Below are 22,597 nucleotides of genomic sequence, written 5' to 3' on the forward strand. Positions count from 1 at the left end.
TGTCTTGTTTTATAATATATTTTACCACCAATGACAAAGAAAACATTTTTACTTTCCTGCAAAATTCACCAACTGCACTAGTCGTGTTAGTTAGTTTTAGACTATTATAAAATATCATTATGGTGTCTTAAATGTTGTGAAAAAAAATCACCCTCTAATTTTTTTTAACCTTTCGCTTTTTTTCAACAGATCCCATCTCAGGTAGGGCTTTCTGGTTTTTGTGCTGTGTTTATGCTTGGTATTAATTCATTATACTAACAAAAAGCCCACAAAGCTGGAACAGTGCCTGTAACATGCAGATTAAAACTAACTCATAACATTTTTAAAGTGAAATTCTCTCTGTATTAAAATAAAAAAAAAAAAAATGTGCCCAGCAATTTCAAAGTGATTGTACATAGTATGCACAAAACCTGCAAAACAAGAATAGTTTGCAGAATTTTGCAATGCTGTAAGTAATGCAGTTAAATCCACTGTAGCTTTACTCTTTTAGACCAGGGTAAAACTTCAATGTAACTTATTCCTAGAAAAATTTCCTTTTTGTAAAAGTTTATTTTTTTGGCAGACTAATTTTTATACGACCGACTTCGACTTGAATGCTTTATAGGGTATTACTTTCATCTCATTGTTTGCCTTCTTATAAAAAGATTGTGAACTGACAGGAAATTTCTTTGAAAACCTCTCGTCACTGGTGGAGGTCAGCTGTCCCATGAGTTGCCCCTTCAGTGCCTCTTCAGAGGTGACCCAGCTCTGGCAGCTTTATTAATTATGGTTTCTTGAGGGTTGTGGCCTATTTGTAAATCCTCCTCCACCCGCCCTTGTCTGCCTTTTTCCTGAGCGGTCCTACCCTGGCCTGTTCAGTCTGCAGGAAGCTGGGTGCTGCTGATAGCTAAGGTGGGGGTGATGAGGTGAGGTGGAGGAATCATGTCGACAGAGTCTCCGCCGTGACTCGTTCCGCCCCTCTGAGTTTCATTTCTCCCCCGCCTTCATTTTTCATTTAAGAAGGTGACACAATATGCTCTCAGCCCAAGAAGCCCAAAAGGTACCATCGATTTCCCCTTGTATTGTGAAGCTCTGATGCTTCAGTCATCCAGGGTTCAGAAGTCAGATTGGAGCTCAGGAGAATAAAATGATAAACACACTGAACACTCATAAACAGGATGCCTGATGTTCCCAACTTCTCTGTCAACTATTTACTGGAAAATCTAGATTAAAGAGCTTGTAGAATGTAAGCAAATGTAAAATGTGAACTGTAATTAGAAGTGAGATGATATTTTTGCAAATTAAAAGAGTGTTAGGCATAAGGAATGAGAAACACTGAGCCAGATTCAATCTCGTTAGATCATGTCACTTAAGAATGGAAATGCTTTGCCACCTTGGTTTCATTATGGTGGTGCATTTAAAAGCTGCAGAACTCTCATTCTTTCAAAAACGTCTTTTCATTATACGTCTACTCAGCAGTTTGAGATGGCCATTCCAATTTTTTATTTATTTTTTGGGTGAAATTCGTTCACATGACTGAATGATGGAGCGCATTCAGACTTCTGAGTGAATGGTTTCCGACCCCAAAGTGCAGGCTATTGCAGCCCCAGAATCTGAATTTTTGGGTTTGAGTTTGGGGTCACTCATTCTGCAGAAAAATAACGCAGACTTGACTAAAGGATCAGATTTAGGTCAGATTTGTCTTTGTAACCTTAGTTTTTCTGTTTCTTTCAGTTATATTTATTTAATGTATTTTAAATAAAATAATCACATTCTAGAATGCAGACTTGTCTTCATATGAATTAAACTTAAAAGTCAACTAACTATAAATTCTTCCTCTTTAAAATGAAGAACTACATCAATATCTCTTATTTCTCCGCTTTATTATGTCAAAGATAAAGTATAAGTTGAAATAACTTGCAAAAATTAAATTCTGTAATGTAATAAATATCTTATTTGAAAACCATATTATTGATATGAAATGTAATATGTGCTGTAGCAATTAAATTTCCATATGACATTTTAATATATAGCATGTAACTAAATGGCGGTATAGATTAAAGAACACTGTACAAGACTGAAAGAGGAAAAATAACAAATCTATTAAACGAAGCATCTTGCTGCAAGCAGACATAGCTGAAATCACTACATGCATTAAAGCAAGAAATAAAATCTGGAGGGAAAAAACATAATCAATGTTCTTTCAAACCCTCCCATCTAAAAGCCGACTAAGACATAAAACTTTTGCACTGATTGTTGTATTTTGACAAAGATCTTATGCCACTGCTAGCTAGTGGAAGAGAAATAATTATGTTATTAATTTGAAAAAACGTCCTTAATCAGTGTGGTGTTCGGTTTTTATTGCCGTGTGGTCTTTACAAGGTGGCATCTGTTCCTCCTCTGCCCGGCGGATTGCGCCGTCATCAGGCTCATTAGCTTTGTGGGCTTCTGTCTGCACCGCAGCCTGAACAGTTCATCATTCTGTTTGCTCCTCTTTGTTCAGAAATATCTTTCATTTGCTCACAGGTTTAATAATCACAACATGGCATGGATTCATCATGTTTTAGTTATATCCGCATGATCAATGTGTAAGTTCTCTTTTAACGAAACAGCCTGGGAATAGTTGCATGCATTTGTTAAACGAGAATGTTATAGGGGACTGACTTTTCTTTTTTTAAGGGACATTAATGTTTAAAACGTGTAGCTGGAATTATTTAGATAATGTCTGCAGCGCTACATTAGCCAGTTGTTGCGCTGAAGGAAGTAAAGAGTGATTTCTGCAGTAATTAATTGTAGCTGCCACTCTGAGTCAGATCACAGTCATCTGCTGTGGAAATATGTCCTATATGAGTAAATGGTTACTTCTAAATATGACTTTGATAGATAACAGGTTTAGCTTTTGTCATGGATTGATGTAGGTTTGCTCCACAATGTGCCTTTGCCAACAGCTGTGATAAGTTTCATTTCCTTTTATTTCCAGATCTCCATCTGTGCGCTGCTGATTGTTGCATTTTCATTGAAAGTTTGTTTTCCTGGATTCAGCCACAGCTGCTGTTTCCAGGTTCGGAGGGGTTTCTCCGGGTCATTAAAGCTCTGTCTGTCCTCTTTCTCTGGTAGGATTTTGGGGATGATGGCTCACTGTACGTTACCAAGGTGACCACCACCCACATGGGTAACTACACCTGTCATGCCGATGGATATGACAAACTGTTTCAGACCCATATTCTCCAAGTGAATGGTAAGAAGGTTATATCTTTACTTCTTTCTTTACGCAATTTATCATCATACTGTGCCTGCAGTAGCTTTCAAACAACTTGAACCTTATTACATTTTACATTCTGACCACAAATTTTATTGAGTTTTATTGTGATTTTATCCAATAAGCCAACATAAAGCAGAACATCCCTGTGAACTATAAAGAATATGGTTCATGACTTTCCTTCTTGTGCATTTTTTTCCTTTAGCAAAAATAACATTAAAATACGGTGGAGCAGTTGGTTGCATGTTTTTCCTGCAGTAATAAGGTCCTGGGTTTGAATCCTGCCCAGGGGCTTTCTGCGTGGAGTTTACATGTTCTTCTTTAGCACATCTAAAGATTGTCAGTGACATTAGATTGATGGAAAATCAGCTAACATGTTGAAGACGGATCTTCAACAGGGACTAGGAAGCTTGTAAGAGAAGAGAAGGGAGATGGAAGGCAGAAAATAAAGTAATCCTGGAAGAAAACATTTTAAATGCAACAAAAGACTTCAGATTGGGATGGAGGCTCACCTTCCAAAAGGACGACCATAAACATGGGCTCTGTTATGGAATGGTTTAGATTAAGGCATTGTAAGGGGTTAGAATGGCCCGGTTAAAGTTCAGACCCAAATCCACTTAAGAATTTGTGCCACAAATGCTCTTTATCCAATATGACTGAATTTGAATAATTTCACAAAGAAGAAAAATCTTCATTTTCCAGCTTTCCTCAAAAACATGCATAAGTAGTTTCAATGGGAGCTGCATATAAAGGCACAGCACATTTCTCAGGTTTATTTGTAAAAAAAAAAATGTTGGAAAATCATATTTTACTTTCCCTCAAGTTCACAACTCCAATAGTTTGTGTTGGTTTATCATGTGATAATTCAATTAATAAGCTGAGGTTTGTCATTTTTACCATGACAAAAAGTAGTTTAAGGCACTTTATGTCCCACATCAGTCCTAACTACTGCAGGCTGTACTCTTTGGTAAAATAAGAGACCTCATAGCTGATGCAAACCTAAGTGGCTGGGGAGTTTTATCAAAGTTTGCTCACAGTAGCAGTAAAATGTGTCAAACCAGCTGCAAAGCAATGTGATAGAGAGAAAAAAGGTCACTCACAGTTGGTGATCTACCTTGAATCATCACTCAAATCTGCAGCTCACCTTGATAATGTGAAGCCATAAGCTTCAGCTCATTGTACAGTACATTGCCCACTCAGCACCAAACAGCAGATGGATGCAGTTAGAAACGTTTCCATGGGCGATTTAACTACTGAGGATGCAGTTCTGTCCCTAGGGAGCAGGTTGAAACAAAAAGTAAAGCTAGAAGAGCAGATACTGAACTTTAATTACCTGGTGCTGATAAACATAATTTACCTTCTGAAGCAGCTGGAGTTTCATGCAATTCACATGATGGCAAAGAAAAATAAAGGCTTTGACAGGTGTGGCCTCCAAAGCCAAAACGTTCCCACCAATTAACTACCGGTATGAAGATTTTAGACACTTTGACAAGCTTCTGAGGTAAACGGCAATTACAAATTGGTTCGAAATGCTATGTTAAGCTCAGCGTTTAGTTTAATAGTTGGTTGTAAAAGAACAATAATCTCCATATAAAGCATGATCTGAATGCCACAGTTTGCCAACGGTTGTCTGCATTGTAAGCCGTATGTCTGCATAAGCATCTGATCGTTTTTCATGTAGAAGGAAGATGCTGACATAATATTTATTGGGTATAATTGGACAAACACTTGACTTTCAACAGATTAGCTAAGCAGTGCTAAATGTAGTTTTGCATAGTGAATGTTAAAGAGTCCCTTTTTTTAATGTTTCAAAATGTTCTGAACTAAATTACAATAATTATAAATAAAACCTTTAACCTTTTAAACTTTGTGGAGACATTTTTGCACTTACTTTCTGCTTTTAAACCCTGAGCTGCAGGACATCGACATTAAAAGGCTTTCCTCTTTTCGGAGGCTTTTGAGCGGCTTTTCCTACAGCAGCTTTGAGTTTTTAATCACCTGCCTGTCTTTATGTTTGAAATTTATTTTTCCTGGTTCGGCTCTGCTCAAGAAGTCACAACTTTGATTAATTTGCCTCTAACAAATTCATCAGAGGTGCCTTTGTTCAAATGTTGTATATGCATAGCAACATAATTCATATTAAATGTATTTTTAGGATAATGGCAGGAACAAAGACCAAATATATATTTTTCTTCTTTTTATTTCTGAAGGGCGACTAAAATCTCCAACTTCTGTTGGTATAAAACTATAACATTGTAATTTACAAATAGACAATATTTATAGCACTTTAGTGTTAGTGGAAATAATGTGTATGATTAGTGTTTTAGGGTTTGCACATCAAACCTTTTAGTTAGCAGTGTCCACCTCTGGTTATGTAGCTATCTGATATTATTCTGACACCGACTGTTAGGCCAAAAACAATTGAGGTTAGCTTGTAGTTGGTTTTTCTTCAACATTATGTGGTTTGGCTATAGAAAAACCACAGTTCTCTAATTAGTTTAGGCACAGAACAAATTTGTTTCCTGCCACTTCAAAGAAAATAAAGTTTTTTTTCATACCATACGGACTATCTGCTCAAACGCAACACCCACAGTTGATTGGTCCTATGAATGGTCAGACATTTATTTAGACATTTGCAGCAAAGCTGTTTCTTGGGAATAAATAAATCCATTCAGTGATTATGTTTTCAGATTTCTGGTGATGTTTGACGGTGCACATTGAGTTAAGAGTGTCTGACACAAAAGCCTCTTTCAGAAAGTGTGATTTAGATTTCTTTACCTGCTTTTATAACCAGCAGAAAGGCAGATTGGTTTTTATTTCATATTTTTACCATCTTTAGGTTTCTGGCTTTAAAATATAATATAAAATATATATATGGTATTTTAAAAATTCCAATTATTGTGCAAATAATAGTCTTTAGTGATGCTTTCAGAATAAAAATCTTGGCACTTTTATTTTATTCACACTTTTCTTTACCTGCTGCTAAAAGCCTCACACTTCATTCACGATAACATTGTGAATGAAGACTGTCAATGCTTGATTGACATTGGCAGGTTTTTAGTTAGTTTTTCTTCTAATTGGTTTGGGTGAGTTTGATGGCCCATGTGAATGCTAAAACAGACGTACATTGTAGAGGCCAAAGGTGAAGAGATGAAGCTTCAGTAAATGAGAGTAAATTTCATGAGGTGGGTGCAAATAAACCACTTTGTAAAGTCAGTGAATGTGTTCCACTTGCATTTGACAGACAGCTGGATCATTATCATTCTTCTAACAGATTACTGAGAGGTTAATTGTACTGATATACAGACCTTATTGTGCATATGGAGACTGCCAGAATCTCGAGAGACCAATAACTTTGGGTTGTAATTAATATTGTAACTTCCACATGACCTTTCAATGAAGGCTGACTTTTACATTCTCAGTGTAGGTGAAGTCTCAGAGGACCTGTATCACCCTACCAAGATTAGATTTTGTACAACTCAATTAAGAAAGAGCTAAAATGGGATAATCCTAATCCAAACTGTCAATCTCTGCAACACCAGAAAAAAAGCTACAAAGATTCCAAGTCTAAGTAAAAATTAGTGACAAAAAGTTTGAGAGTCCAGAGCTGTTTCATTATTTAATTAATCAAAACCAAAATTTCTGGAAAATAAATGGCCTTCATTTATTTAGATGTTAGTATTTGGTTTTACCACCATCCACATTAAGTTTCTTTCCAATGTTGATCACTTTGGCTCAACATGTGTTTTTTTTTCTCATAGAAAAATAAAATTAAGACAATGTCATGTTATCTCTTTTTAAAAACACAGTCAACTGTTTTGGGCTCATCATAAACTGATCTAAACAATCTGTATTTAATCTGAGGTAATCCTGGCTACCTGTGTGACTTAAGCAAAACAAGACCATGTTAATTCATTCTATTTTCTTCTTCTAGATCACATAATGATAAATCTAACTGAAAAACTAACATTTGTGGGTGAAAAGCATAACAAAGATGCAATAACCTGGTTACCAGTTATTGTGTGCACCCCATTACATTAAAATTGTTCTGAATCCCCTTTTGAGTTAGATTTCACATTCAGGCTTTTTTGGTTGTAGTCTGTTAGCAACATTTTGAGCAGGTAAAATATTACCCACTTTGCTCTGCAAAAGATGCTTCAATCTGTCAGAACAGATCTTCTGTCAAATTATTTCTGAAATTTGGCAAGATCAGTCCAAAAGAATTTTTGTTGAAAAGTCTTGTTTTGCTCATTGCATAAGTAGTTTTTTTGCATTTTGCTTTTTTTCCCCCCATTTTTGATATTTCCTCCTAAAATTTGATTGGTTCTCAGTGGAATATTAGTCACATAGTAGGTGGAAAGTTCACTAAAAATGCAAAACCAATCACATTGTTTTCCTGCTCAACAGTTTATACAATAGTTTTACAAAACACTGCAGATCTGGCATAAAATATAAAAATGGCCTTATTTACATTCATATTAAATCAATAGCAAAATATTAAGTTAATGTTTGTTGTTTTAGTTTTGTGCTTTCTGTTTTAGAAAGATTTTAGTTTCAATCTTTTTTGAAAGACCCTGATGTAGCAAAGCCAACTGTAAAAAGTTTTTGTTTTTGTACATACTGCCCACCTCATCTTTATGAAGACTGTCTATAGTGCTATCTTCAATACATGTTGTTATTCTAAAGATGTTTGTTTTGTTGGGCTTATTTATTAGTTTTGATTTGTTGTGCCAGCTCTTTTGTTGCAGTGACCCCTCTTTACCCACTACAATCAATAAAGTTGCATCTCATTTGTTCACTGTGGCTGCAAAGTTTGTCCACCTTCACAGCCACTTTAGCAGAAAACAAATCACTGTGTAGAATAGATTAATGGAAGTCAAACTAAAACATACAGTATTGCTTTCTTTATTGGAATACAGCATTCCCAGAGGATTTAAAGTTTCAAGTATTCAGGATGCATTTTAATATTTTTGTTGCTTTAAAAATTTAGTTTTTTGCAACTTTCAGCCTCTGACGTAACTCATTTTGGTTGAAGTCGGAGGTTTTAGAAGGACATTGTCAGCTTGGAGGTCAGCTGTGGGTGGTAGGTAGTGATGGCGTCTTTGTGTGTGCTGATTCTTGGCTTTAAAATAATCCTTCTCTCCTTAAATGTCATATTTTTAGTGAGAGGAGGGCAGAGGTAGAGGTGGTGTCAGACTAATGAGAGCTTACCTCCATACACTGTGCACACTCTGGAACCAAACCTTGATTGAACTGGGTTTTTCTCTTTCTCCACTGTTAGTCGATGTGCGGATACTTGCAGGCCCCAAGGTGAATGCCGTGAGGTTGTAAGGGTTTTTTCCCCTCTCCTGTAGTACCAAAGGAATGCCTGCAGCTAAAAAGTCTGGGTCTTAGCAGTGTGTAGCTGGAAATGAGCCCAGACAAGAAGTGTGGATTTGCTGTGTCTGGTTGGGGTTGGAGGGAAGATGTTTGCTGTGGGAATAAAACCTGGACAACAACGCAGATTTTGCTTTGAATGAATATGGATCGATCGTATATTTTACAGAATTTGTATAAATTGTAAAAGGCGCTAAGAAAGGACTACTGATCCTCATAGTCAAAAATAATCTTACAATAGTTTGGTAATACTGATCTGGTTTAACATTGATCCTAGACTTAACCCAATACCAAGCATCGATCCAAAGTATTGATCAAGGCATTTTAAATATCGGAGCAATGAACTCCAATCTTCTTCCGATCTGTGTTGTCGCCCTGTTGTCCACAGTAGATTCTAAATGGCTGTAAAATCAACAAACTGGGAGGGCTTTATCTCACTGCATTACAGAAACAATTGGTTGATCATTTTAAGCATTTGAAAAATCTGGCAAGTATGGCAGCGTGTTTGTACACTGTAGTTCACACAGGTGATGCTCTGCTGCACGTCTAGCTGTGAAAGGATGCATTTTATTACGCCGGTGATGTTTCTGGATTATTATGAAATGTTAATGGCTCAAGAAAATATATTTTTGTTAGTTGTAGCTTCATTTGGAGACACATGAACGTTTCTCCAAATGAGCAATGTATTGTGTGATAATAGATGATTTCAAAGCAAATAAAAAACCTATCTCCAACATTCTCTGAAAATATCAAACTAAAAGCACTTCCTGTTCTGTTAAATCAGAAGTTCACTCATTTACTTACACTTTGCCTCAGTCATGTTTTACTTTATTTTCAACATCTTTATTATTTAGAGAGCATGTGGATTTAGAAAATGGTTTCCAAATATTAATAAATCTTCTCCAGCTCAGTGTGAGGAGAAGAAAACAAAGATGGAGGAGTGAACAATAACGCCTAATAATTTGTCTAATAGGGTAAATGTTACATTTGATACATGTTCAAAGTAACATAAAGGAGCCTTTAGCAGCTTTCTTTTGGTTAGAACTCAGGTCAGCCATATTGGATAGTGAACTCGGAGCTGCCGTCTGACTTGATGGAGCGTTGAAGATTTTCCAACTGGGAACTAACAACTTCCAGATACAAAGAGAACATAGTTTTAACCTAAATGTCTCAGATCTAGGAAAAATGGCATCACTAACTCATGTATGACATGAGTCTTGGATTTCGTTTTGTACTACAATTATTTTCTAATTACAAAAAATGCACTGTTGACATAAATACAAATAACTGTAAATTAGTAACTGGTAATTTATATCATGCCCTTATAATTCATACTAATAAAAACATCTGGAATCTTGGTCTCTCCGAGGAAAAGGAGAATCTCTTGTTAAATTGTACTTTTATTTTTCATGCAATGGAATCAAATCTCTGTGGAAAATTGAATTCCATGAATTCCTTTTACCAAATAACTCAAACAGAAAATACTGGGGGGGGGGGGATAAGCATCTAGTACCTCTTCTGAGGAGGAAAGATGAGGAAAAATGTAGCAGATTTCCCTGAGGTTCCATTATACTTTTTATAAGTTTAGTTCCACATCTTTTTTTACAACCCCTCTAGCTGTTTTATTCTTTTACTTTTGTTTTACATTTAAAAGTACTGTTTCACTAGCTCTGTAAAGAGTATGCAAGGTCCTGGATGCACACTGACTCCCACATCTCCACGGGAAAGTAATAACTGGAGAGATGTTTCATCATGTGGTAGCTTTATTTGTCACGCTTTGTGTAACTGCGGGATGCAGAGCTTCGTCTTGTACATTAATGCCATGGATGTTCACTTGATTGTGTACTCTCTGATCAGTTCCCACAGCCCACCAGATCTGGCCAGCATGTTTAATTTTTATCACCAAGGGTTTAATTTGATTGAAGCTTTGTAATAAGTCTTCCTGGGCTTGTTGGAAATGTCCCAGTTGTGGGATGTTGAAGTAGTCTCCTGCCACGATGTTTCTGTGCATCCCTGCTCATCTTGTGAAGCACCAAAGCAGACGGGAGCCTTGCTGAGTGATTGACGACCGGCTCGGGAGCTTTATGATGGAGCTGTCAGCCCTGCCGTGTCACGTTCTCCTGGCAGTGACTCTCCTGACGCTCTCAGAAACGCATCAGAATGCATTTTCTCTCACATCTTGTCTGAATCAAGTTTGGAGTAGGAAAAAAAGTGCCACTTTTTTCTAATTTCTAGTGTTTCAAGCGACAAGATTTTTTTGGGAATAAATGAATAAAAGACAGTGAAATTAGCTTGTTTCTATACACAAATGACTGTAACACATAGAACTAAATATAAAACAGTATAGACATGTGACTGTCAGCATATTAACATCTGGCATTGTTGATTTATCCCTCCACTTCTTATGTATGGAGTTTGTTTAATGCATGTAAATGCATAAGAATAAAAAGTTTATTTTCAGTAATTTTATTTAAAAATATGAATCTTGTTCTATAGATTCACTACAAACCAATATATTTAAAGCAATTGTTTATTTTAACTTGAATTATTATGGCTTACAGGTAATAAAATTAAAATGTCATTTTCTCACATTAGAATTTAACATCAGACAATAAAAAGAGGATTTCAATACAGAAATGTTTTAAATCATTGACACCCACTAAAAGATCTATTATTGAAAGATGGCAAGAATAGAGTTTTAAAATATCAACAAATTTAATCTACAGTTAAACAATTTAAATCTAATAAAGTTACATTACAGTTTCCATCAAGTGTATTAGTTCCTTAATATCAACCAAATTACTTTATAAGTGATCAGGTTACCGTCCAAAATAAATGAAATTTAGTAAAATTGGAGGTGGATTTATCATTCAGAACTGACCACAGCTTCTTGTTTCAGATGTGTTTTAAACATTTTTAAAATGTATTTAGTATAAAACCCAATTTATAGTAAATACAACATAAAACCCTGTATAATGTAAGCTATACAAGTCAACAAATGTTCAGGGTGTGTTTTGTGATGCCTTGTACCTCCACCTCTAACGTACCTGATGGCTACATCCTCAGGGCTGCACAGTGACGCAGTTGGTAGCTCTGTTGCCTTGCAGCAAGAAGGTTCTGGGTTCGATTCCCGGCCAGGGTCTTTCTGCATGGAGTTTGCATGTTCTCTCTGTGCATGCTGGGTTTTCTCCGGGTACTCCGGTTTCCTCGCACCATCCAAAAACATGACTGTCAGGTTAATTGGTCTCTCTAAATTCTCCTTAGGTGTGTGTGCATGGTTGTTTGTCCTGTCTGTCTCTGTGTTGCCCTGCGACAGACTGGCGACCTGTCCAGGTGACCCCGCCTCTCGCCCAAAACGTTACCTGGAGATGGGCACCAGCACCTCCAGACCCCACGAGGGATAAGGCCGTAAAGTGGATGGATGGATGGATGGATGGATGGATGGATGGATGGATGGATGGATGGATGGATGGATGGATGGATGGATGGATGGATGGATGGATGGATGGATGGATGGATGGATGGATGGATGGATGGATGGATGGATGGATGGATGGATGGATGGATGGATGGATGGATGGATGGATTCTCACACTCTGGTTCTGTTCACATTTTCAGAACCAGAATCAGATGTTCTGTTCACATGTTCAGACATTCTAGGTTAGATTTGGTTATGTGAAGATTCATCAATGTATCCGAAATGTCCAGCCTGAGTGAGGTTACTATGGAGATGAATAGTTTACATGGTTCTTATAACTCTTTGTATTAGGCAGAATAGAGATCTTTTCTTGGCTCATGTTAGCCTTGAGACAACCTCTGTTTCCACATCAGCACAATCGTAGAATGTGAGCTGCTGAAACTTTCCTTATGTTAAGTTACTCCTGAACCAGAGACTCAGACGTGTTGTGCGTGGATCAAGAAGAAAAAGGATCAGACTGTTTCTGGAAATCAAGATCCCAGAACGTGAAGAAAAATCTAAAAGGGGAATAGTCAGCACAGCCATCTACAAGGAAACTCCAGACCTTTGTGTTTCTCTTTGAATACCTATTATGTTATACTTTATATAGTTTTAATAGTTTTATCCACTTAAACTCATAAAGGACTTAACCCTGAGAGAAAACAGTGTATTATAATCGAACAATTATCTTGGTTCTCTTGGGATCAGCTAAGTTTGTTTTGAACCTAATTACATGCATTAAATATGAATTTTAGTTTCTTTAATGCTGCAGTTAACATTTGAATTGGCTACCCCACTTTCTTTGCAACCAGATAAACTCTCAATATCTGCTTTCTTGAATTCAACTCTTTCCCTTTTAACAACTGTATGGACCTATCAGTGACCAGAAGAAATTACAGCCACAAATTAAGGAAAGCACAATGGCACATGAGTCTTCTCTCCTGCATTCACAAAGGAAATTTACTGACTAAAGCTCTTTGCTAATAATGAGCCTTTAACTAAGTAATGACCTTTATTGAGTTCTGTGGGTGGCCAATGGGAATTACAGCAGCAACACAGATAAATGTGAGTCCTCCCACAAATGTTTTTGCACTTCACTGTTCTCATGTTTCAATTGTAACAGCAGCCATTATGTCAAACTGGGAAGGAATGCAATTGATATTTAAATTAGAGATTTGACTGAAAAATCTGAAATGAGAAAGCTCATTTCATTATATTTCTGTTCTGCGTGAATATTTGGGGAGTTTGACTCTGCGCTAAATAATCTGAAGTATTTTCCACCCACTGTCAGCCTATTTTCTTCTCTTCTACTCTCATCTCGTGTTTTAAGCAGTTTTCATATTACAAAATCTAATCAAAACTTTATACACAACCACTTCTTTTATGATGAGTGGGTTTGGTACTTATTTGGTACTTTTTGGAGTTTCAGTTTTCAAAAATTCGTTGTCACACAGAATGCATTTCACTATTTTATTGGGATATTGTGTAAGATAAAAAGTGTATAAGATATATAGTGTATAGCTGAACAAGAAAGAAAATGGCTTCTCGCTGTTTTACAAATACAAATCCAAAAGGTCTGGTATGCACTTTTGTTCTGGCGCCCTTTTATTCTGATACTCCTAAATAAAATCCAGTGCAATCTTTTGCTTTAAGAAGCCAGATATTCAGTAAATACAGTCCAGCAGTTTGTTGTTGAACAAACAGCAGCTTGAAGCACTCCAACTGGGTAAGAGATAAAGATGCAGAGAAAATTGAAGCAGGTTCAGGTTATAAAATGTCCCAAGCTCTAGATGTTTGCATGCAAGCCAAAAAGATGTCAGTTTTGGCCTCATCAGATCGTCTTCTACATGTTTACTGACCTAAATGCATTTGAGAATCTGTGTCAAGACTCAAAACTGTGTCCACATGCTCTCTCCATCCCATCTGACTGAGTTTTGGTTAGACTGCAGGAGAAGAATGGGCCAACATGTTGAACTCCAGATGTGCAAAACTGAAAGACACATCAGAAATAACTTTCAGCTGATGCTGTTCAACAAATTGACTGGAGTAGCTAAATACAGATGGATGCATAACTCTTTGGGTTACTTGTAAAAAGTAAAAAGATGAAACTGAAGTTATATAACCTTTCATTTAACCAATGTGCACCAGGTGGTTCACCACATCAAACTTACAAGAAATCACTAAATAACTTCAGTTTTGACTAAATTCATGCAAACTTTGACTCCAAATCTACTAGCATGTTAAATAAGTCAGAAGTAGAAATTATTTTTCAATAACCGATCAAACCCCTAGCTTCCAGATTGAACTGAAACCTACAGAGATCTCACCTGATCTATTCTTCCTCGCTTTTGTACACCATAGATCAGAAAGCTTCGGTTCTGGTGTTATTCTAAAAAAGCTTGCTTGCTAGTGTCCATGTGCCATCTGCACTAATGAATGCATGGACAAAAAAATCCTGAATCAGTAAGTGCACCTTTAACTTACTCAAATTATTCTTTAAAATGAGTAAATTTAAGATAATTCAAAAATGTTTCCCAGATTTCAAAGCAAACCAATTATCAGAAGGCCAACAAGGCATCCGCTGAAGAACTGAGAGCAGGAAATAAATAGGATTCTGTCAAGCAGAAATATAATTGTAATATTTCTAGTGATATTTTTAAGCCTTAAACGGCTTCAACATTCTAAATCCCACTTGGATACGCAATTCAAAACTCCATGCATACAGACGCAGGATGGACTGGAACTGGAGAGTAAATCTGTTTTCCTACTAAAATGTCAAATAAATATTTATGAAATATACTATTTATCCAAGCTTTTCTTTTTGCAGATTCTGTCTAAGCATGACTGGACTTTTCTCCACACTGGTTTAATCCCACAACTTCATGCTAACCTGAGATTATATTACATCTGTGTGTGGTTGCCTATGTTAAAATTACTTAATTCACAAATTGCATTGATATTACTACCTACATTCAGTTTGATAATCGAAGCCTCAGCTAGATTAACATAGTTATTTTAAGTCTACAGGTGCATCTTAATGGAAATCAAAGAATTTAACTAATTTAAGAAGTGAAACTCAGATTAGTTACAAAGCTGTGTGTTTCAAGTGTCTGGATATTTCTGTATATTTTGATGCTAATGAAGAGAAATTAAAAAATCTCTTTCTCAAAAATGAGATTTATTTACATTAACTCAACAAAAAGTGATGTGCAAAGACAAATGTTATGTTATGGCCACGTTATGGGTCAGGCAGTAATGGGGTTTAGTTTGTCATTGTCACGTGTTATTGGAAAATGAATTGGAAAGAAAAACTGTGTCACAGAGATAATTTCAGTTTGGAGAAACAAAAACCTTTTAAAAGTTTGAAATTACAAGTTGTGGATTACAAATAAAGTTGGTGCTTCTAGGCAGTTATTTAAAAAAAAAATTCTTGAGTTATTATTAAAAGATTAGAGATACAAGAACCAACAGCGCAAATAAGCTGAATGCTGATATTAGAGCAAACCTCGGCTTCAATTTCTCAGGCTGTTCGTCTCCATGCCACTCTGCACTGATGCAATAACTCATTCAAAATAAAACTGACAAATGTTTGTTTATACACAGTATATCTTAGAGTAAACTGACATTTCTACATTACTCTTATGAGGTGTTCTATTATCCTGAAGATATCAGTCTGTTTGTAATAAATCTACATGATTTAACGTTTGAGTTGAATTATTAAAATAAACTTTTTACAATATTGTAATTGATTAAAATACACTTTTAAATTTAGACAGATAAAATACTAGACAATAAAGATATATTGCAGCACGCACCATCAACAAAAAGCATTTGCACGCTTTAGTATCTGCAAACACTTGAATGCACTTTGAGCGTTCGGCTGCTGGGATATAAAAAGGGAAAAGGGATAAACTGCGCTTAACAGAAATTACAAAATAATGGCTTCTATAGGTTCTATTGCAGTAGTGTTTTTAGTGCTGAGAGGCACCAAGGTAACAGGAGAGTCTGTGCCGCTGTGATTGGTAGGGATCGTGCATTAAGAGCCCTTGTGGCCCACAGGGCATTCTCTCTTGGCGGCTAGGAAGATGCAAACTCCAAAACCCTGGTGTGCTGTGATTACCAGGTGGCTGTGGCAGCAATCTCTAGTCCTTTCATTCACCTGGCTGAGTAAAGACTTCCTCTGACCACAAGCCACAGGAAATGGTCTCTAGCCCGCGTCTGCTTTCTCTGCAGATGCCAGAACTCTCATTTCCGTCATCAGCTCAGACATCAGAAGTCCATTTCAGACAACAAACAAAAAACTTCCACTGATTTGGGTCACTGAAGCTGAAACGGGACAGTACAAAACAAAATAGTGGGATGGAGATTTGATGTCCTCAGGTTGTCATGGTTATATGGGAAACACTGTGGAACGAATCAGGTTGCTTTTTAAAGTATTTGTTTGTCCCTGTCCAACTTTCAGTCACAGTTTCTTTCAGATAAAGTTTATTTTTGAAAGGTTTTATCACTGTTATGGTAGTTAAGGAATGCATCTCCCTTTAGAGGATTATTCAAATCCTTTCTTTTGATATTCCCCATGTTTTGTGGACTAAAATTTAAACAAGTTAGCCTCAGGCTATAGAACAAAACTTGTGGCATCTCAGCCAATGCATAAATGAATATTATTTATCCATTTGAGTGGATTATTGATTTATGCTAATTTGTGAATGTTGGAAATACAGTATGAAGGAGTGGTTGTATTTGTTTGTTTTGCTTTGGGGGATACTAAACCCTTGAAACTCTGGCATGAACCTGACGGGCAGTCCGAAACGTGTAACACCAGATGCTCATTTAGTTTCTGCCTTTTCTCTTTTCTCACATTTTGTTTTCACTGCCTCTATCCTCTCATCTCGCTTGACAAAAGGTTACAGAAAATCAATAGTAACCAAGCAAAATCAATAGCATCAGAGCAACAGTTGGCTCCCTTATTTATCTATCTGATGTGTTTGGTTTCATGAAGCACATTAACCTTATCTAAACATGTTCAGCAATGCTTCAAATGCACTCAAACCTACTGATAGTGTATGCTAATGTGGAGTCAGAAGTTTACTTGGCTTCTTATCTAAACCATCTTGTTTGATAAGGGTTAGTAACTTCTTAAACGATGATACTAATGTAAACAGCAGTGTGGAACAAAGCAGAGTTTGTGTTGATGCAGCTCTTATCTTGTTTTCCTGCCACCTTCCAGTCCCTCCAGTCATCAGAGTTTACCCAGAGAGCCAAGCCCGGGAGCCAGGAGTTACCGCCAGCCTGCGGTGTCACGCTGAGGGCATCCCCAGCCCACAACTCTCCTGGCTCAAGAACGGCATGGACATAAAGACCAAGCTGTCCAAACAGCTCACCCTGCAAGGTGAACAGAAGTCCTGATTTATGATCTACTCCAAGTATTTATTAGTTTCTTGTACCATAGCATTTCCTGAGGATGGCAATTTAAAATGTGAAAATGTGATTACTGGTTCAGCGATGGGCTGGTGGAATAAATAAAAGCTTATACACATATAGATTCAGGAACACAGTTGAAACCAGAAGTTTACATACACCAAATAAAGCCAAACCTTGTTTTTTTTTTATTGCTCTCTGAAGTTACATCAGACCAAACTCATCTTGTTTCAGGTCAGTTAGACTTCAGACAAAGAGGGAAAAAACAAATATGTCTCTTCATTCCATGTATGTAAAGTTTTGGCCTTTACTGTAGATGTGGGTTGCTCATATTGGATCCCCGATAATTAGTTTTAGTTACATTTGTTGTATAGTTCAATTGGTTAAATTCATTAAAATGAAATAGTAACATAATTATCAACTCTTCAAATTAATTGAATACACAGAACAATTCAATTAATTTTGTCCATGAAACTTCAAAATGACTATTGGCTATTGTGACAAGTAGTAGTTAAAAAGATAGTAAGTAGTTTCTTTTCATAGAGAGCTTTTATTCTGAAGCAGTGATCTGAGTCACATTGAGTTTCCAGTTTCATAAGAGTTTTTTGAAGGGTTTTCTGCTGAATAATGTCTGGAACATCTAATTTTACTCAGATTTTCAGAGACAAAAGCATCATCATCACCATGTGCAGCATTTGTTCTTATCTGTCAAAAAGGGGCTACCTGTTTGACTCCTGTTTTATGTAATGGATGAACCATCTGGTTTGAGTTTCACACATTTTAGACACACTTATTTCTATGAATCATTCAGTTACAGAGTCCAGAGCATGCAAGCTAATACTATTGGGTATTTAATTAGGTATTTGCTTTCTACAACTCTATTCCACCTACAAGTAATTTATTTGTCATGTAGACATGTGATTTTAGTCTAAAACAGCGGTTAATATGGTTAGAGATGTTGAGCAGGACTGTATGAATCATACTGGAAATTAAATAAGCTAGCCACAGATGAAAAATATTCCTGTTTGGGGAAATACTTAACATTTTCTGCAGCTAATGGCACAATATGCATGAATAAAACAAAACAAAACTTTGCAGAGTAACTCATTATTTATGCTATTTTCAATGTGATTCATTTGCTGTGTAGTTTAGACCAAAGTCTGGTTTTCTTCTGAAGCTCTTGGGCTTAGTGTGACCTCAATGATTCACAAACATGTTTTTTAACCACCACCTTCTAACGTTTTGTCAGGCTTGCTAATAAACCCAACTTAAATCAGAAAGATTGTTTGAAGGTTCAGAAATTTTCAACCAGCAAATGATCCTGTTATGAACTTCCTTACTTTGAACTCCTGCCTTTGTGAATTCGCCCTGAAACAAACACCATCCGTCTGTTATGTAATGGCACCAAAAGATGGGAAGATGGGGGTCTCCTTTTATGTCTTTCTGGAAAGCAAACACATTGCCCGTTTTTGTGTCTCCTCTCTGCTCTTCCTCAAAGCTAATGGAAGCGAGGTGCACATCAGCAACGTGCACTTTGAAGATACGGGGGCATATACCTGCATCGCCAAGAATGAGGCCGGCGTGGACGAGGACATCTCTTCACTGTTTGTGGAGGACTCGGCACGCAAAACCTGTATGTATTAATCATAAAGTTTTTTTCTTTTTTTTTTTTTAAGGGATATAGTGGAGTAAAGCTCTTAACATTTATTTTTATCGGTTTTCATCATTTTATTTCTTGTGATGCAAAGACATCGCCTTCCAGAGTGATGTCCTCCAGTTTGTCATTTTAGCCACAGTTGTTTTGTCTTTGTTTTAAAGAGTACCTGCCCACTTTGTTACATTTACATTTCAGTTTTGTTTTGGATTGTAGCGTTTGATATTTGTACTAATTTTATTTCTGGAAATTAGGAATATATGTAAACCACAAGTGTGAAAAGAGTGAGTCTGTATCCAGTGAGGAGAAGGAAGTTGAATGAAGCATCAGCAGCTTAAACTCAAAACAGCACCTGTTGATTGATTTAAAACTTTTGTTGGGAGCAAATTCTGACTGTAATTTTAGCAATATTCAGCAGATATTGTAATTTCTGCTCCAGTGCTGACCAACATTGTTGCATCAGTGTGTTCCTACCAGGAACTGTGTCACCAGGTTAACCTCATCCCATCAAACCATGCAGTGGTTTTGCACAGACTGATCATGTTGTCTATATTTGTGAGGGTTTGACTGCTCTGAAATAAAGTAGCTGTGAATCTATTCCAAAAACACCATCTGTTACGTCACTCAGTCCATCTGCAGCTAGCGTTCCCACAGCATGTCGTAACATTGGACCTCAAGTATTTTATTATCTTTATGTGGTGAATGGAAGAGAATATAAATATATACGAATATTGACCCTTTTCAACTACATCATTTAATCACATTGAGGCTCCAAGATGGATGTTGGAAGTGGGTGACGGGATTATTGAACTGCTGTTGTTTCCTGAGGTTTGTTATGGTCAGTATAGCCGTGGCTTCCACTCTGGTCAAGCTACAGGTTGTAAACATGGCATGGTCCGGGTTTCGTCCCCCTTAAGGTTTTCTGCCCTTGAATGAGTCCGATGGTTTCCAAATCTTTGGGCAAAGTGTGTTTCCAGCAGAGACAGCTTTTTGGTGGGTGAGGAGAAATCAGGCCTGTTCAGCTGTTAACTTCCAATCCTGGTAGCGAAGCTCCCAATCCTGTTTTCTGTGTTTCCACAAATTCATTTAACAACCAACTAAACACTCTGTGTGTTATAAACAGCAGGGCATCAGAACCAGAGGTGTTTTAATTTTTTTTGAATTACTTATATGCATTGAAAATCTACTCGATTTATTGCAGAAAAATAAAAATAGCCTTTAAGCTGTTTGATGCATGAATCTCAAGGCTGATTTTTTTATTTATCTAAGTCTGTCTTAAAATAAAAAAAAATAAATAACCCAAATACTTTGACAAGAAACAGCAAATCTTCTTTATTTACTAAGACACCATGTTACCATAAAATGTTTCTAACATCAAGTAACCTTATTTATATCTGCAAGCATTTCTCAACAAACAATCTCCCCTTGTTCTTTCCTCATGAGAAGAATCGCGAACAGTAATTAACTCTGACCTTCTTAAAAATGTCAGAATTTGTCTTCGGGGCATTCATCCACATCCAGTCGTTAGCGTGTTGTATTTTTTCTGCGGGTAATTATGGCTCCCAGTTGGTACAAGCGTTGCAACTCTGCAGTCAGGTCACACATCACGTGTTCACCGTCCCAGACCTGTGCCAAACCAAATGTGTTTAGATGTGATCCCTGCAGAGTGGAGCTTCCTCTGCCCTGCCTGTCACACATCAGAGGATCATCCTCGACGAGGTCACAAGTTGCCCCCCTGCGCTTTGAAGCTTTTGAAGATCTACCGAAGGCTAAAATGATGCTCAGAGTTAGATATGGTAGACCCTTTTTTTGGAGAGAGTAACCCCACAAGACAGGACTTCAAAGAGATGTCAAGGGAAGGACAGACAAGGTTTGTACTGCTGCTTTAAAAGGAAAGAATAAACAGGCTTTTGTACACATGTTGTGATCTGTCCTCAATGTCTGACAGACTGAATGTATGACCCATTCTAGTTTTCCTGTGACATCGCCCTCCACATTCAGAAAGTAGTTAGGAGAGCAAATGAGAGCTGACGATCGGTTTTCCCAGAATTGGCTGTCAATGTAAGCCTGCGGCTAATGTGGACTGTCAGTCTGCACCGCCTGCAGCCCTTCACCGCTAACATGCTGCTCATCTGACCCCACGTTATATAAATTCTGACATTTAATTTAAAGCTGTTTTTGTGTACAAAATATGATTTGAAATGAATATTTTTTCTTTCAACACGTGTGAAAAAAAAAAAACTAAAATGTTGGAGAAAAAAAATGAAAATAAAAAAAAAACCTTCATATTAAAAATTATATCTGCACAATTAATTTATTTTTATGCAGCCTACACATTGCTTACCTGTAAGATAACCATACAGTGACATTCGAAACATTTTCCTGTTCTCTGTAATCCATTTAATATAACCAAGTGGTCCAGTCATGTTTAAGTGCTGTCACTACATCCTTCAGCAGTGCCAGCAGTTCCCCAATGAATACTTAAAACTCTGACATCCATGTACTTTTGTAGCAGTTTTTTAAATATAATTTTTAAAAACTGATTTATATTCAAACAGTGTTTCAAGTCAGACTGCTATTCACATGCTCCTCATTGTAGTACGTGCTTTGTTTTCTAAAATTCAGCTGTCCTTTTACCTCTTAACCCCCTTTTGTTGCAGAAAATATATTTATTAGTAGTTACTTTTTTAAAAATAGAACGTGTGCTTCCAGTCAATTAAAATGTAATACAAATGCATCAGAAAACATCAAAAATGGCAACTAATTAGTGAACTAGTTAATTAGGTTGGCATTTACATGCATTGCTGCTGTGACTGCATCTCATAAGCTGCAAGAAAAAATAAATACATTTATTTCTATTAACCAAATGTGAATTAAATTATTTCTGTTCTAAGCTCTTTCCAGAAGAAGTCAGGTGAGGTTGATCTGTGACTTTCTGTGATATTCACAGCAGCCGGATGGTTTTATTCCTGACTGTGGGTAATAAAGTTTAATGATTTTTATGATTTAACTGGAATACATCATTTGCATAATGTGCCATTTAAAGCTGGTGAAGAATTTAGTTTAAAATTGTAGCTCTTAACAACATTAAGAATGGAAATTGAACTATTAAATTTGCTTTTATCTTAATAAATATATCTGCAACAGTTGCAAAATATCAGTTCTAAAATCTCACACAAAATCAGCATTCAAGTCCTGAAAACTTCAAACAACAGTGTGTTTTCAGCCCTGCTGTTCCTTTCCAATCCGTCGTAACCCTGTTACTTAAATCATTCTGCAAAGCTGCTTTTCCCTTTTTGTCACCTAGATTAGATTTGTGAAACAGCTGGTGTCATAATTTTCCAGACAGTTACTCTGCCAAATTATTTCTTCTTGTTTTCCACCCTTAATTTTAACCTCAGGTGGGTTCTCTTTTTGGACATCTGTTCACTCATGTTGCGTCAAAGTTCTGCAT

The 22,597-nt window shown here is 36.7% G+C and overlaps 1 protein-coding gene across 2 annotated transcripts in view; it reads left to right on the plus strand.

Annotated features, from left to right (window-relative positions):
• Positions 1-22,597, plus strand: part of fstl5 (follistatin-like 5) — a 186,477-nt gene that overhangs the window by 132,520 nt on the left and 31,360 nt on the right. Inside the window, exons 8-11 of one of the 2 annotated variants that reach the window (XM_017307175.2) lie at positions 190-201; positions 3,097-3,217; positions 17,299-17,460; positions 18,988-19,122. In XM_017307175.2, the coding sequence (XP_017162664.2) occupies positions 190-201; positions 3,097-3,217; positions 17,299-17,460; positions 18,988-19,122 (430 nt within the window). The remainder of the gene's footprint in view (positions 1-189; positions 202-3,096; positions 3,218-17,298; positions 17,461-18,987; positions 19,123-22,597) is intronic. The other variant, XM_008421086.3, reaches the window with a different exon arrangement.

Source organism: Poecilia reticulata, chromosome 10 (genome assembly GCF_904066995.2).
Source record: "Poecilia reticulata chromosome 10, P_reticulata-male-v2, whole genome shotgun sequence".
NCBI classification, from domain to species: Eukaryota; Metazoa; Chordata; class Actinopteri; order Cyprinodontiformes; family Poeciliidae; genus Poecilia; species Poecilia reticulata.